Source organism: Chrysemys picta, chromosome 6, assembly GCF_011386835.1.
Source record: "Chrysemys picta bellii isolate R12L10 chromosome 6, ASM1138683v2, whole genome shotgun sequence".
In the NCBI taxonomy this organism is placed as follows: Eukaryota; Metazoa; Chordata; order Testudines; family Emydidae; genus Chrysemys; species Chrysemys picta.
The window spans coordinates 124,480,108-124,496,531 of NC_088796.1; the positions used below are offsets into that span (position 1 = coordinate 124,480,108).

General features: G+C 43.7%; 1 protein-coding gene across 5 annotated transcripts in view; it reads right to left on the bottom strand.

Moving 5' to 3' along the window:
- Positions 1 to 16,424, bottom strand: part of GNE (glucosamine (UDP-N-acetyl)-2-epimerase/N-acetylmannosamine kinase) — a 77,641-nt gene that overhangs the window by 32,095 nt on the left and 29,122 nt on the right. For 3 of the 5 annotated variants that reach the window (XM_008174419.4, XM_065549780.1, XM_065549781.1), the window contains one exon: positions 8,862 to 9,064. In XM_008174419.4, the coding sequence (XP_008172641.3) occupies positions 8,862 to 9,064 (203 nt within the window). Of the gene's footprint in view, positions 1 to 8,861; positions 9,065 to 10,895; positions 12,419 to 14,499; positions 14,691 to 16,424 lie in introns of those variants that run through there. The other 2 variants (XM_008174420.4, XM_008174421.4) reach the window with 2 other exon arrangements.

A 16,424-nucleotide genomic window follows, 5' to 3' on the forward strand; every position in this document is an offset into this window, starting at 1 on the left:
ATGGTGATGGGGGTTGAGTGCAGAGGGTAAGGGTCATGGTTTTCAGGGCTGGGTGGTGAAAATACTGGTGTTGGAGGCAGCGGGTGGTGTGAAGAACACGGAAGTTGGGGAAAGTGGGTTGGAGGTGACAGTGGGGCACAACGGAAAGAGTTTTGGGACAAGGGCTGGGGGAGGGGGCGTTTGCGGTATTGCTCCTCTTTCTGCATGGCTACGAGCTCCTGGATAGCGTCTGCTTGGCGCTCCAGGATGCTTGAACCGATCCGTGCTTTGCTGCCGGTGCTTTGCCGCTGGTGTGCTGCATTTTCCTGGCGGATCCTGCTTTCTTTCTCCCTCCAGTTCTGTGCTTTCTCATTCTCTTTAATAGATTGCTGCATCACTTCTTGAAGCATGTCTTCTTTGCTTTTTCGCAGTCTCTTCCTGAGTCTTTGCAGTCTCTGAGCAGGCGATAAGAGGGACGGCTGAGGTCTCAAGGTTAATGCAGCTGTATAGGCAAAATGCAACATTTAACAGAGGCAGCATTGTTTATACCAGACAGAGTAGTGATTCCCCTCGAACTTAAGGAGTAGAAAAACACACAGGGTCTACACAATAGCATAATTTTCCCGTCCGAAACAGAGCACACATATCCCACGGGAGCCTCAAAATGGTGAGTAAGGGGGACTGATTGTTTCAGGGTTGCACTGTCCTCTGGGTTTCTGTGCCTTGGGGAGAGCCAACAGCTTCAGGGGGCACCTACACTGAACACTGTCCCAACATTTCCACAGGAGTTCGTCCTGGACGATATCTTGCTGCCGAGGGTGACCTGGGAAGCAAGGGAGGGTCTTCTACTGTAATGCGGCTTTTGCCCTGGCCCATATGCAACTTGCCTATGTGCAGCAATGGTCCCCCCGCCCCTCGCGGCACAGTGGCGCAGACACGTTAGCCTGGCTGGGACAAGGACCATGGTGGCTCTCCTGATAAACCTGCGCAAGCACATTGCACACGTTCTGGATGAGACATTCAAGGAGATTACCGAGGCCGATTACCGCGATCTGATAAACCACATCAATGCACTATTCCGCACCTAGGCATGCATGCCTAACCCTCCTCTCCCAAAGAGCCTGCACTGAAAAAATTCCTTCCTGAAAAAAAAAAAAAACGCTTACCAGGAACCTGCTCTTCTGTTTGTCCTCCACCAAGTACGGCCGCTGCGACTGGCTACCTTCCTCCTGGCTCGAGAAGAGCTCCTGGCTGCATGCCTCCAGGGATTCCGGGGTGTCTCCATCAGGCCTGCCACCATCACTCCCGTTTTCCTCCTCTTCCTCCTCTTCCTTCCCTCCCCCCACACCGGCTCTGAAGTGTCCATGGTGGTGCTCAGAGTGGAGGTGGGGTTAACCCCAAGTATCGCATCCAGCTCTTTGTAGAATTGGCAGGTCGCGGGGGGAGCACCCGAGCGGCCGTTTGTGTCGTGTGCTTTGTGGTAGGCACTCTGCAGCTCCTTCACTTTAATCCTGCACTGCAGGGCATCCCGGTCATGGCCCCTTTCCATCATGTCCTTTGATACCTTCCCGAAGGTATCGTGATTTCTACGGCTGGAGCGCAGCTGGGACTGTACAGCTTCCTCCCCCCCAAACACTGATGAGGTCCAGCAACTCGCCATTGCTCCATGCTGGGGCTCGCTTGGCGCATGGCGGCATGGTCACCTGGAAAGATTAGCTGATAGCACTCCATGCCATGCCGGGCTGAGCAAACAGGAAGGGGATTTTTAAAATTCCCGGGGAATGTAAAGGATGGGTCACATGGTTGGTTACCTGAGGCCAGGGCAGTAGAGTTTGAACTCATGACCAGAGTGGCTAGAACAGGCATTGTGGGATACTGCTGAATAATTCTGGAGGCCATTCACAGCGCATTGGGCGGCCACACTGACGCCGCAGCGGCAGCGCAATACTCGCTATTCCTCTCAGGGAGGTGGAGTACATGCAGCGCTGCAACCATGGAGATACAGCGCTGCAAATGCCTTGCCAGTGTGGAACGGGAGTGAGTTACAGCGCTGGGGGCGGCTTTACAGTGCTGTAACTCGCAAGTGTAGCCAAGGCCTAGGACAGGGGTCTCAAACACGTGGGCTGCATGCGGCCTGCAGAGTTATTTCCTGTGGCCGCCAAGCTCCTCTCCCCGTCTCCCTCCTCCTCCCCCCCCAGCACGCCATGTCTCCACTCCTCTGCCTACCTCAAAGTGCTTCCAAGCGCTTAGGGCTTTCCAAGAGGGAGTGGGGAGGAGCGGGGAGCCGCGCGCTCAGGGGAGGAGGTGGAGAAGAGACGGGGTCAGGGCGGGGATTTGGGGAAGGGGTTGGAATAGTAGCAGGGAAGGGGTGGGAAGAGGCAGGGCAGGGGTGGGGCCTCATGGAAGGGGTGGAGTGGGGGCGGGGCCGAGCTTTAACAGAAGTAATTCTAGAAGTCAGTGCATGTTTTGTCCTTTGAGTGAGGTGTATTACTGAGTGTTTATATTTTATTAAAACCCCTCGGAAATGACTTCGTCAAAAAAAAGAACACTCATGGAAGAAAAGAGAGTTTTCCAAGACAAATGGGAGAATTTATATTTTTTCAGAGGTAAAAGCTAAAATTCAATGCCTTATTTGTCAGCAAATGATTGCTGGTCTCATGGAGTATAATGTGCATCAGCACTACGATACGATGCACCGTGAACAATATGATGCATTCACCGGAAAAATCCGAGAGGAAGAAATTCGGCAACGTAAAGCAGCATTTGACAAGCAAAGAAATTTCTTTTCTGAGATTAACAAGTCTAGCGAAGATTCAGTTAAAGCAAGTTTTGTGATAAGCAAAATGATAGCTAAATCATCACAACCTTTTACAGAAGGCCTATTAATAAAAGAACGTCTTGTGAAGGCCAGCGAAATTTTATGTCCTTATAGGAAGGAAGTTTTTGAAGGCATAAGCTTATCTGCCAATACAATTGCCTGCAGGATAACGGATTTAGTAGATAATGTGCAAAAACAACTGATTCAAATGGCAAAAGACTTCTAAGCATTTTCAATTGCTCTTGATGAGAGTACAGTGTGACAGACCCAGACCAGAGGGGTACAGGAGTCTGGTAGAGGGCAAATATACTGGTCACTGGATGAGTAGTTTTCTGTTCCCTGAGTGACCAGAGCAGGGGCTGCACGAGAGTAATCAGGAACCTGCTAGAACCAGTTAAAGCAGGCAGGCTAATTAGGACACATGGAGCCAATTAATAAGAAGCTGCTAGAATCAATTAAGGCAGACTAATCAGGGCACCTGGGTTTTAAAAAGGAGCTTATTTCAGTTTGTGGTGCGAGTGTGAGGAGCTGGGAGCAAGAGGCGCAAGGAGCTGAGAGTGAGAGGGTGTGCTGCTGGAGGCCTGAGGAGCACAAGCGTTATCAGACACCAGAAGGAAGGTCCTGTGGTGAGAATAAGGAAGGTGTTTGGAGGAGGCCATGGGGAAGTAGCCCAGGGAGTTGTAGCTGTCATGCAGCTGTTACAGGAGGCACTATAGACAGCTGCAGTCCACAGGGCCCTGGGCTGGAACCTGGAGTAGAGGGCGGGCCCGGGTTCCCCCCAAATCTCCCAATTGACCAGGACTGTGGGTTCTTCCAGAGGGGAAGGTCTCTGGGCTGTTCCCCAACCCACATGGTGAATCTCTGAGGCAAGAAAATCCGCCACTAAGCGCAGGACCCACCAAGACAGAGGAGGAACTTTGTCACAACAGATGTATCAGATATCGCACAGTGTGCAGTGTTCATTAGAGGTGTGGACTGCAATTTGAATATAACTGAGGAATTGCTAGACTTAATGCCACTAAAGGGTACCACAACGGGACGTGACATATTTCAAGGACTGGAAGAGTGCATTGAAAAAGCTGCGCCGCCGTGGAACAAACTCGTATCTTTGGCTATGGATGGTCCGTCATCAATGTGCTCTGAAAACATTGGTGTGGTTGGATTATTGAAGACCAAACTGAACAGCCTCAATATACCAGGAATTAGCTTCACCAGCATACATTGCATTTTGCACCAAGAAGCTCTGTGTAGTAAAAGTCTACAAATGAAGGAAGTTATCGATGTAGTTGTTAAAACCGTTAATTTTATATGTGCACGAGGGCTGAATCACAGACAGTTCACTTCTTTTCTAGCAAGTATGGACAGCGAATATGGGGAACTTCTGCATCACACTCAAGTTAGATGGCTGAGTCGTGGAGATGTTCTGAAGCATTTTTTTGCACTTAGAGAGGAGATTGATTCCTTCATGAAAATGAAAAACAAGGAGGTTCCACAGCTTGCTGATTCCATTTTTATCTGCAACCTTGCTTTTCTAGTCGATGTAACTGATTGCCTGAATGCACTGAACTTGAAGCTTCAGGGTAGAAAACAGGTGATGCAGATGTATGACAGTGTTAAGTCATTCAAAGTCAAGCTTACTTTGTGGGGGAAACAGCTGACTGCTAGCAATTTGGTCCATTGTTCAACTCAGAATTCCTTAGGAATAGTTGAACCCAAATCCTTGAAAGAATATGCAGATATCATTTCTAACTTAGACAAACAGTTTGATGTATGGTTTAAAGATTTCAAGGCACTTGAACCACATTTTCAACTTTTTTCCACACCATTTACTGTGGAAATTGACAATGTTGCAGAGGAAATGCAGATGGAGTTAGTGGAGCTTCAGTGTGATACCATTTTGAAGCAGAAGTATACAGATGCTGGAATACCAGAATTCTACCGGTTTCTTTCACAAGAAAGACTTCCCATGTTATTCTCTGCTTCCGCAAGGGTAATGGCAATGTTTGGAAGTACATATATATGTGAACAGTTTTTCTCTTCCATGAAGATTAACAAATCTGTGTTAAGGCAAGGCTCACTGATGAACATTTGAAAGCAACACTGAGATTGGTTTCGTCTCAGGCTATCAAACCTAAGACTGATGCTCTGGTTGATGCAAAACGCTGCCAGCTAAGTGGCCAAAAATGAAATGACTGTCAAAATCAGCACTGACTTTTCGCATTACAGTTTTAAAAAAGTTAATACATTGACTTTGAATAGCATACTGTATTACTCTTCATTTTTGACTATACCTTTGTATTGTTGTATGAAAAAATTTCAGTGATGCAGCCCTCGGGCCAATGTACCAGTCCTCATGTGGCCCCCGTGGTGATTTGAGTTTGAGATCCCTGCACTAGGGGCAGCAGCTGCAAGGCTGTTTGCATTTTTTTCCCCTGGTATTTTTCCCATTGCTATGCAGCTGAAGGGCCACTACTGTCAATATAATAATTCCAATTTACTGCCTGACCAAGCAGTTCTTCAGCTCTCTAGAGTATGTTATGAATTATATTAAAACTAACACAAAGCTAACTAAGTCCAGGAACAAATGAAGACAAGTTATAAGACCTTGAATAGTTGCTGCAGGAGGCGCAGCAATGCCACAGAGAGAGGGTTCATTTTATGCTGCTGAGATGACAAGTACTAATAGCAGCTTACACCAACAATGGGAAAGCCGTAATATTTCTGATATGCTAGATTCATTATCACCTGCACAAACACACTTGTAATCTATAATTGGGGTGAAGGACAAGAGGCAGGATAATAGGAGAAAAGATGGCTGTTCTGATTACAAGTGTATAGTGATGCACTTACATACCATATTCATTATACTTGACCTTATAAATGTTCCAGACTCTGGTTGGAATGAGAGATGAGAAATTAAAGGGTTCTAATTCTTTTCCTTAAGAGAACTGATCCATTCACCCTCCTTAGTGGAAAGGAGCAAACTTCCCGATAGGATTTTGTCAGATTTAACGCTTGGCGAATCACTTGCATGTTGCAAGTTAAAAATCGTGGCTGGCAAGCGTGGTGGCAGAGCAATGGTTACAAGCACAGCCAAAAGCTCAGCCTCCGGAGGGGAGGAAACCATTCTTCTGTTGAGCTCCAGAGAGCCAATCTTGCCACTCCCAAATTCCTCTTACTACAAGTGCATGCAGGATAAATCTTGGCCAGTGACCTGCTACATGATTTGTTCAGAGCTGATACTATTCCCGAAAAACTGTCTTTCTGCATTTTGTTTTTGGCTCTGTTTACAGCTAACCTCTGCTCACCACTGCATCCTCATATTCAATAGCTTTAGGACATTCTGTGAGTGCCTTCCTCACTGATACCTAGCAATCAGCAGCAGCAATGGTGGTGGCTGCAATCTTTTTCATGGTTCAATGCCCAAAGTCCCCCTACACCTTGAGCAATGTAGGAATGATGGTGATCCTGTGAAGGGGAATCTATTAGGGCAGGGGTGGCCAACCTCTGGCTCCAGAGCCACATGCGGCTCTTCAGAAGTTAATCTGCGGCTCCTTGTATAGGCACCAACTCTGGGGCTGGAGCTACAGGCGCCAACTTTCCAAGTGCCGGGGGTGCTCACTGCTCAATCCCTGGCTCTGCCACAGGCCCTGCCCCCACTCCATCCCTTCCCACCCCCTCCCCCGGAGCCTGCAGTGCCCTCGCTCCTCCCCCATCCCCCCCAAAGCCTCCTGCACGCCATGAAACAGCTGATGGGGAGGGAAGGGGAGGCGCTGATTGGCGTGGCTCTCAGTGGGTGGGAGGTGCTAGGAGCTGGGGGGAGCTGATAGGGGGCTGCTGGCGTATTACTGTGGCTCTTTGGCAATGTACATTGGTAAATTCTGGCTCCTTCTCAGGCTCAGGTTGGCCTCCTCTGTTTTAGAGACTTACTCTGCAGCGGCAGCCTGCTGCTAACTGACTGCTGCTTCAGTCACAAGAGTCCGCAGGCCCAATCCTGCTCCCATTGAAATCAAAGGCAAGGCTCTCATTTATTTCAATGGGAGTGTAAACGGGTCCACTGACTTTCCTGGGAGTAGATAAAAACAGATAAACAAAAGAAACAGTATTTTTCAATTCACCTCATATAAGTCCACTTAGTCCTACTTCTTGTCCAGCTAACCTCTGAGACAAACAAGTTTGTTTATATTTACGGGGGATAATGCTGCCTACTTTTTATTTACAATGGCACCTGCAAGTGAGAACAGGTGTTCACATGGCACTGTTGTAACTGGTGTTGCAAAGTATTTACATGCTAGATGTGCTAAACATTCATATGCTCTTTCATGCTCCGACTTGTAGGCGCTAAAGTTTTACATTGTTTCGTTTTTGAGTGCAGTTATGTAAAAAAAAATAAATCTACATTTGTAAGTTGCATTTTCATGATAAAGAGATTTCACTACAGTACTTGTATGAGGTGAATTGAAAAATACTATTTTTTGTTTATCTTTTGTACAGTGCAAATATTTGTCATCAGAAATAATATAAAGTGAGCACTGTACACTTTGTATCCTGTGTTGTAACTGAAATCAGTATATTTGAAAATGTAGAAGAACATGCACAAATACATGTAAATTGGTATTCTATTATTGTTTAACAGGGCGATTAAAACTCTCATTAATTACGACTTTTTTTTAATCTCATAATTGTGATTTTTTTTTAATCGTTTGACAGCCCTAGTTTTTAGTGTTTCGATCTACAAGAATGTCTTTGTTTGGAAGAAGCCTTCCTAAGTGGTTGTGCAGGAAAGGCCACATACCTTACAGATGCCTCTTGCTTGCTGAGGGGCACAGAAGTGATTTGAAGTGTAAGTGTGCTGTCGAGCCCTAGTAATACCAAATCAAGAGTCACCTGCCCAGTCCATAGGATTAACCCTTCCTGCCACCAGATGAATACAAGAACCTGGGACTCCCATTAGAAATAGATGTGGGCTGTCTGGACAAAGTTAACTTTCTCAGACAAAATTATTGTTTTCTAACAGACTTTGGGTAAAGATTTCCAAAGCACTTAAGTGACTTGGGAGCCAAAGTCCTATTTTCAATTGTGGCTTAGGTACCTGGGAGCCTATGTCAGACTGAAAGTCGATGAAATTTAGTCTCCATCATGCCTAAGTTACTTTCAAAAATGGGATTTAGGACTGGTGTGTACTCAAGAGTGTTTGCATGGCTCTAGCTCTGTTAGCTTAGAAACTGATAAAAGGGATACAACATGCTCAAAATAAACTGGAAAAGATGGAGAACAATATTACAGCAACCATAACTGTTACTTGTTACAACAGAAGGTAAATCATTTCCAGGAAGACGAGTAATTTTAATTAATTTATATTTATTCAGGCTGGGATTTTCATAGAAGCCTATGACTTTGTCCACACTGCAGGTTACTCCGTTATAACTTCTATCGCTCAGGTAGGTGAATAATCCACACCCCTGAGCGACGCAAGTTGCACCGACCTAAGCGCCAGTGTGGACAGCGCTATGTTGGCGGGAAAAGCTCTTCTGTCTCTCATGGAGGCAGGAGTTATTAAGGCAACGGGAGAACTCTCTCCTGTCGACTTAGAATGTCACCACCACAAGCTCTACAGAGGTGCAGCTGCACCGGCACCGATGTAGGTGCTGTAGTGTAGATGTAGCCTGAGAGAGTTGGGCTCAATTCCCAGTGACTTTCAGTCATCTTGGAAAACCCTGGCCAAAGTGCTCAGATCCTCAGTTAGGAGGCGCTAAGTAAGTACTGTCGGAGAAAAACTGAGTTCTCACTAAGTTTGGTATTATTAATGATTGATTTGAAAGAGAAATGAGCACCCTAACAAGGGCATTTTCCCTTTTACCGAATGTTAATGGATAACACGATCTAATGTATCAGATCTGAAACAATACTTGGTTGAACATAAGTGGGTCCCAAAATCCAGTCCTAAGGATGAACATTTCCCGCTTCTCTAAGCGATAACTAACGTACCATTCTTTATACGGGATCTCAAGTTGGCAAGGATTTGCCACTAACAACATGGCAGAGATGCAAGTTTCCATCTTACCCATAGTCATCAATCAGATGGGAGCCAAGCACCACGACATCAAGCTCAAAGAACTGTGGTTCCGCCTTAATGCCAAACATAATAGGAGCTAATTTTGAATAATCAGCTCGGTTGCAAGTAGCAACGCAAACCCGAAGTTTTCGGTTGTTCCCATTCTTCTCCATGATTTGTTTTTGTCTGGAAAGATTCTTGAAATACAGTTCCTGAAACAACAAAAAGCAAAGATTAATATTTTTCTGTACGGCCATAAAATTGCATGCTTAAATAATGAAAGACATGCGGCAGAATGCTATGCTAATTCCAGCGTGGAAATTTGGACAAGTGCTAACTGATCAAAAGATTACCATTTAGATAACAGGTACCTGGCTGGGAAAAACATGCTTTCAATTATAGGTATAATCTCAGATTGTGTGTGTGTTCACACACGCGCATATGTGCTTTCACAAAGGAAACAGATGTTTAGTGATTAAAGCAAGGAGCTGAACGTCAGGACTCCTGGGTTCTATTCCTAGCTCTGACACAGACTTGATATGTAACTTTGGGGAAGTCACGAAGGCCTACATTTTCCACTAATTTTGGATGCCCAGTTTGAGTGATGTAAAGTCTGATTTTCAGAGATGTGGCGCTATCCTGATTTAAAATGGGAGCTGTGGAGGCTCAGTTCTGTTCAATATCAGGCCCAAAAAGTCTCAAGTTGGGCATTCAAAAATTGAGGCATCCAAAATTTGTGGACGCTTGTGAAAAATTTAGGTTTTAATACCTCTGAACCTTAGTTTACCTGCCTTTAAAATGGAGATAATGATGCAAACACATTGTGAGGTTCAATTGCAATTAAAAGCCTGCAAAATGCTTTGAAATGGTCAGATTAAGTGCAAAGTTAATATTATCTTCCTGGGTGACAGTCATATCCCAAAACCCCATAATGGAAAGGACTCTTGGGAGATACCCAGGGCTACACTAACAAAGACACTGTGTGACCACCAGAAGAAAGTAGCTCCTAAAAATGAGGCATCAACTCCTTTATGAGCAGCGCAGAAACACTATGTCAGTGAGGGGCTGCCACTAAACCAGGCTTATAACTATGAGTGTGATCTCATTTGCACTGATGTAAGTTAGAAGTGATTCCACTGAAGTCAATGCAATTACACCAGTGTAAAACCAGCTTGCGGTCAGAATCAGGCTCTAAAACATCATGATTCTTATCAATCTTCAGCTACTACTAGATACTCAGTTCTCTCCTATTTCCCCTGACACACACGTGCAAGTACAGGACACAGTCCCCTAACTTTATTGTATATAATAAACTGGCATTACATCTGATCTTTTTTTTCAACAGATGTTCAAGCTTCACGAACAAGACAAAGTAAAAAGAATGATCGGATTATTCCTTATACTGGTGTAACGTTGTAATGGAGTATTTTATGAGTTTAAATGACAAGCTTCACAAAACAAGACAAATTTTGTACCACTAATTTTCCTACTCTGAACCTCCCCTTCACAACAGAAAAGGAAGATCAGTTAAGTGTCAGCTCACTGACTGGGGCTCAGTTCAGAGATCTTCATATATCAGAAATCTTCTGACCCTTATTCTAGCTCACATTTTAAATTTACAGTAGAGGAGATAGCCTCAGAAAGTTTCCAGAATCTTTAACACCAGAACACACTGGCCAGGAATCATCCATGTAAGCAAAGGGGATGAAAACACAGTGAACTTCTGGACTGGGGAAAGGAAACACTTGCGGAACTGGATCTCCAGAGTGGGCTTCCACAGATCCATGAGGGTGAGCAAAAGGCGACAGGCATTTTCCTCTCATTCTCCATTGGAGCTGCGCTGCTGTGGAGACCGGAGTGAACAGGAGTGGGCCAGAGGCTCCAAAGACAGTGTGGAACTCAGATCTTGGGGCTCTATTGTGTTTAGGGGCTGAACCTCCTTCTCATCCCATGGGAAAACCATCCACAGAAAACACAGAGAGGGAAATCTGAGTTTCCGTCTCACACACAACAGGCTGGTAGGGTTTACCCAACCCCCCTCACCTTGTTAGCAGGTGTTGAGCCTGCTGGGAAAGGGTTCAGTGTGTTAGTCAAATCCACTGAAGACTCGTTACCCCAATCTGGATATAAAGGAGGCAGGAGTGGCCTCTGGGGAGAGGTAAAGGCTGAGCAGTCCTGAGGCAGGAAACCTTCAGTGAATGTCTGTAGAACAGGGCTGAGAAAGGTGCCAGCTCACAGTTTGGTGCAGAAGTGTTGACACAGAGGAGAAAAATAAAGGCATAACGCTAGAAGTCATGAAAGGAAAAAATCTACAAGATGCTTGAATTCACATCACTGCACACAGTGTACCTGGCCACCTAGGTCATGAGTGCTTTAAAGGAGTCAACTTGTAATAGGCATGTACATTTAATTAAATGCTTACCAAGGGCCTGAAAAGTTAACAAAGAGTTAAAGGGCTGTGGGATCAGGCCCTGAATGTTTTCTGACCGCACCTACACACCATTAGTCTCTTGTTGTCAAAAGGTCACTTGTCACTTCCAAACTACAGAACAAATATTGGGAAGTCTGTCATATTTACATTACATTAGAAGAGTGATCTCTTTTTGTCCTCAGAGTTTCACTGTGTGCACATTGCTCAATAAATCTCCTCCTCCCCAGAAACTCTTACATCGTTTCAATCTCTTGCTAACTAATAGCCAAATAAGGAAGTTATATCCTCCTACAGAAGTGACTCAGTTTTCGTGGCTTCATACTAACATATTAGGTAAATACTTCCTTCTATTATGCCTTCCTGAGGTGTCGCAGACCTCTTTTCCTCACTGCTCCATATCAAATCCCGCTTCTGTTAACTTGAGTCCTGAGAGCACTCACTCCTGATAGTTCATGAACACTCACAGTATAACATCAAGCTAATTAGATCAGAACGCTCATAGAAACTGAGTTTTTGCTGGTTTCATCACTAATGAAATTAAGATCAGCAGACTTGCTTCTAGCAAAGCCATCTCTTCATCTGAAGTTGCTGCCTTTTAAAGTTTATCTTCATTGGCAGATGGCTTTTCCCAACCTTAGTTTGAGTCCCTACAGTTTCCTAAAATCCTGAATGAAGAGTTTAGTTTTCAGTTACTGTGCAGAGGCTCTCTGTAAATGCAGTCAAATACTGTACTGCCGATGCATACCACTTTATAGGTCTACACTAGAGACCTCACAGCAGCACAGCTGTACCAATGCAGCTGCACCGCTGTAAGGTCTCTTGTGTAGCCGCTCAATACGGATAGGAGTAGGCTCTCCCCTCGACATAATTAAACCACCCCAATGAGAAGCGGTAGCTTTGTCGGTGGGAAATGCTCTGCCGCAGATATAGCGCTGACCACACCGGCGCTTCTCTCGGTGTAACTCAGTGGTTCTTAACCTTGGGTGCACGCACCTCCTGGGGGCGTAAGATGCCCTTTCTGGGGGTGCAAGACAGGCCAGATTTTTTTAGAAGGTAAATCATCAAAAACACAAATTAAGCACAGGCACGTAAGTACAACTACTTTGTTTCATCAAACTTACCTATTTATTATTATGCGTTTTTTAACGATTACTGTAATATACAAACAAAAAAATTATTTTCACTTTTTTAAGTAGTGAAATTATCTCGCTACAAAATACAGTGTACCGCCACGTTGCAGGGTATTTCTTGATGCATGCACAGATGATGATGTGGCGCATATATATATATATATATATATTTATGATATATCTAGGTTTAAAGAATTGACCTACTTCAATGATTTTTGAGAAGGGGTGCAAGAACATATTTTGAGAACCAAAGGGGTGCAGGCTGCAGTAAAGGTTAAGAACCACTGGTGTAACTCATGTCGCTCAGAAGGGTGTTTTTTCACACCTCTGAGCAACATAAATTATACTATCAAAAGTAGGAGTGCAGACATAGCCTCAGTTTCACTGTTTCCTCATAAGAGTTCATTGGTCAGTTTGCCCTGCTGTTTGTGTGGATATTACACACAGCAACAGAGGAGACATACTTTGTAGAAATAGAAAACTGTGGTTGTGAAAACACAAAAATAGGCAGGGGAAACTTGGTAACAGGTGCACCACCTGAAAGCTACTTTTAACACACTTCTTGAAACTGGATAGCTTTTAAAATGATAATGTCCTTTTGACAAATTATGAAAACTAGGAACTCAACATCTCCTACATTTCTCAGTGTTTCATTTTTGTGTAATAGCACGTCAAACAAAAAGTTTCACTTTTCCAGAATGATCCAGAAACAGACTGTTCAACTTTAACTGAATCACAAACAGAATACATTTTAAAAAACATTTTTGTTCCGTTTTGATAAATAGGTGAACAACTGGGCATGTACAGCTATACAGGTATGCCAATTAACTTCCTTCTGTGGCTTCTCTCACACATACTACCCCTATGGTTGGGCCCTTTTAAGAGCCAGGCAGTGAGTTCCCAGGCAGACAGAGCCTTTAATCTCACCGCACCAGAGCAGGACTGATTTTACACTCACTTTTTAAAGACTGCTTCCTTCTGCCAAACCGAATATCTCTGCTATCTATCTGGGCACAAGCACCAGCCCTTCTCCAGGTCAGATTCCTTAATTATGTAATGGCAGGAATTTCAGACCCCCTCCAGAGCATTGCTTAGGGGCTCCATGTCAGTAGCACAAAGCACTACCCACAAGAGTTAAGAATGTTACCACCACTCCCTGATTAATTAAATGAAAGGCAATGGGATTCAAACTCTGACCCTCCATTTGGCAGCTTGGTGCAATAAGCTAGCGTTATGCAATCCTTCAAAGTAGACTTTTACTATCCTTCTGAAATTCTTTAGAGTCTTAAGAGTTAGATTTCTTCTTGCCCAATTTCAAGTGCAGCTGGAAAAGTTTTCTGTGTTTACAAAGTTTGACCATTCAAAGACACATATGAAAAGCTATCACATTTAAACAAACATGAAGTAGAAAAATAAAAATGAACTGAGCAACTTTACAACACAGGCTGTCAGTGGTAGACATTATATCATTTACTTGGCATTAAAGTCAGTTCTTTTTATTAAAAGGGTAATGGAAAATGCTAGAACACACCAGGCTACCAAATCTAGGATTTATTTTTAAACCTATTCCTGTAAGTTTAAGCAAAACACAACAGGCCAGTTCAATTAGCTTTTTTCAATATGTTTCTCAGAAACATTTCTCAAACTGGAATTTTATAGAGCAATTGCACCGAGTTTCCCCTGAAAAACCACACGTGTGACATGTAGAGGCTTTGACTATGCCAGCTGCAAAATACTATCAGTCAGTCAGGAACTAGTTTCCTTCTAGGGTGACCAGACAGCAAGTGTGAAAAATCGGAACGGGGTGGGGGTGTAATAGGCTTCTATATAAGAAAAAGCCTCAAATATCGGGACTGTCCCTATAAAATCGGGACATCTGGTCACCCTATTTCCTTCAGGTGCTTCAGTGCTTTAAACTCAAGACTTCAAACTAGTTATGGGATAAGAGACCTGACCTGGTCAATTAAGCCCCAAAACAGGAGCTCTACTTCCCCTCGTGCCAGAAAGGGGTTACCACTGCTACCCATGTAATTATGTCTCCAGCATGACAAATCTATTTTCTCTTTTATACAATTAGAAACCTTACCTTTCGCTTTCCTCTACGCAAACTGCAGTGAAGGTAAAAAGGATTAAATATTAATATATATGAAAAAAGAAGCTATGCTATCTTCCATTGGCTAACTCCACCAACTTTTCACTTCCTCTACACAAACGGCAGTGAAGGTAAAAGAGGATTAAATATTAATGTATAAGAAGTAGCTCTTCTATCTACCACTGGCTAATTCCAACCCCTGCTCTTTTTTTTTTTTTTTTAAAGAACCTGTAAATCATGTTTAACTCCTGAATCACTGCACGGACTGGTTTCTAACTCTCAGGTAAAACAGCATAATACCTAACAAAACAAAGAGCTAACGTCCAGTACTCTGTGGGCCAAGTTATGTCAAGGGTACAATACATCTCATTACGTTACAATGGATTGCCTTTAATGTCTCATCTAATGGGCATCCTGCACCAGATTTAATCTCCTGGGTTGTTTTGTTTTTAACCTTTATACATTCCCTCTACAATCCAGGTTTGTGTGCAGGTTAATATTGAGATTACTGCTGGAGCTATATTCTGAACAAGCAGATAATAGCCCTAGCCAGACTGCATGAGTCAAGAGTAAGTCAGATGAGCCCAAGTGGAGGGGATGGGAAAGTTTGCCCCAAGTTTTGAGCAAGCAAAGCAATACTAAAAGGGATCACTTACAGTCACAGACATTTCCACTATTTCTAAAGCAGCAGTAGCCTATTATCTTCTCAGCTGGACATTAATTCTACCTTCTACAGCTGATTAGTTGAGTTTAGTAATCCTACTACTCAGAGGACTCATCACTAACAGCAAGGCTTCTCCCCTAGCCCTGTCACCTGCTCCAGAGTCCCCTTCCCCCTTCCTATTTCATGACCTCACTCTTAACCCCTCCTTAGCCTCACTACTCCCTCTGGTTCTCTCCTCTCAGAATACAAGTATGGTCTGGTCTTCCCAAAGGCCCCATGTACCTGTAGCAAACTCAATTTAAGTTCTGCAACTGACTGCAAAGTTTGTGGTAACTTCATTATTAAATATTCCCCTTTTTAAAACAGGAAGAAAATATAAATATGAATAGACACAGCAAAGTAGTCCCTTTTATAAACCTTGATACTAAATTTAATTTAGTTTATGAACAGGAGTACTTGTGGCACCTTAGAGACTAACAAATTTATTAGAGCATAAGCTTTCATGGACTACAGCCCACTTCTTCGGATGCATATAGAGTGGAATAAATATTGAGGAGATATATACACACACATAGAGAGAGCATAAACAGGTGGGAGTTGTCTTACCAACTCTGAGAGGCCAATTAAGTATGGTCTGGTCTTCCCAAATGGCTGAGCCATTACAAACATTGAACCTATCTCCCCTTGTAAGTATTCTCACACTTCTTATCAAACTGTCTGTACTGGGCTATCTTGATTATCACTTCAAAAGTTTTTTTCTCTTACTTAATTGGCCTCTCAGAGTTGGTAAGACAACTCCCACCTGTTCATGCTCTCTGTATGTGTGTATATATATCTCCTCAATATTTATTCCACTCTATATGCATCCGAAGAAGTGGGCTGTAGTCCATGAAAGCTTATGCTCTAATAAATGTGTTAGTCTCTAAGGTGCCACAAGTACTCCTGTTCTTTTTGCGGATACAGACTAACACGGCTGCTACTCTGAAACCTGAATTTAGTTTATGCCATCCCCACATTTTCAATGTGCTGCAGATATTTCTACTGACAATACTTAATTCCATTGTAGAAGTGGAGAATGAATAAGGGAGAATGAATGAATAAGAAATAGCGGGGGCTTTTAGCAACTGTAGAGTTGAAGGCGGCTGTCTGGGATTGCGATAAGCACACCAACTAGATCTTTGTGCAAAAATGATCAGCAACGAAATAGTGCTAACACTAAATTGTCATTAGGTTTCCAATGAAACGCTGCTCCACT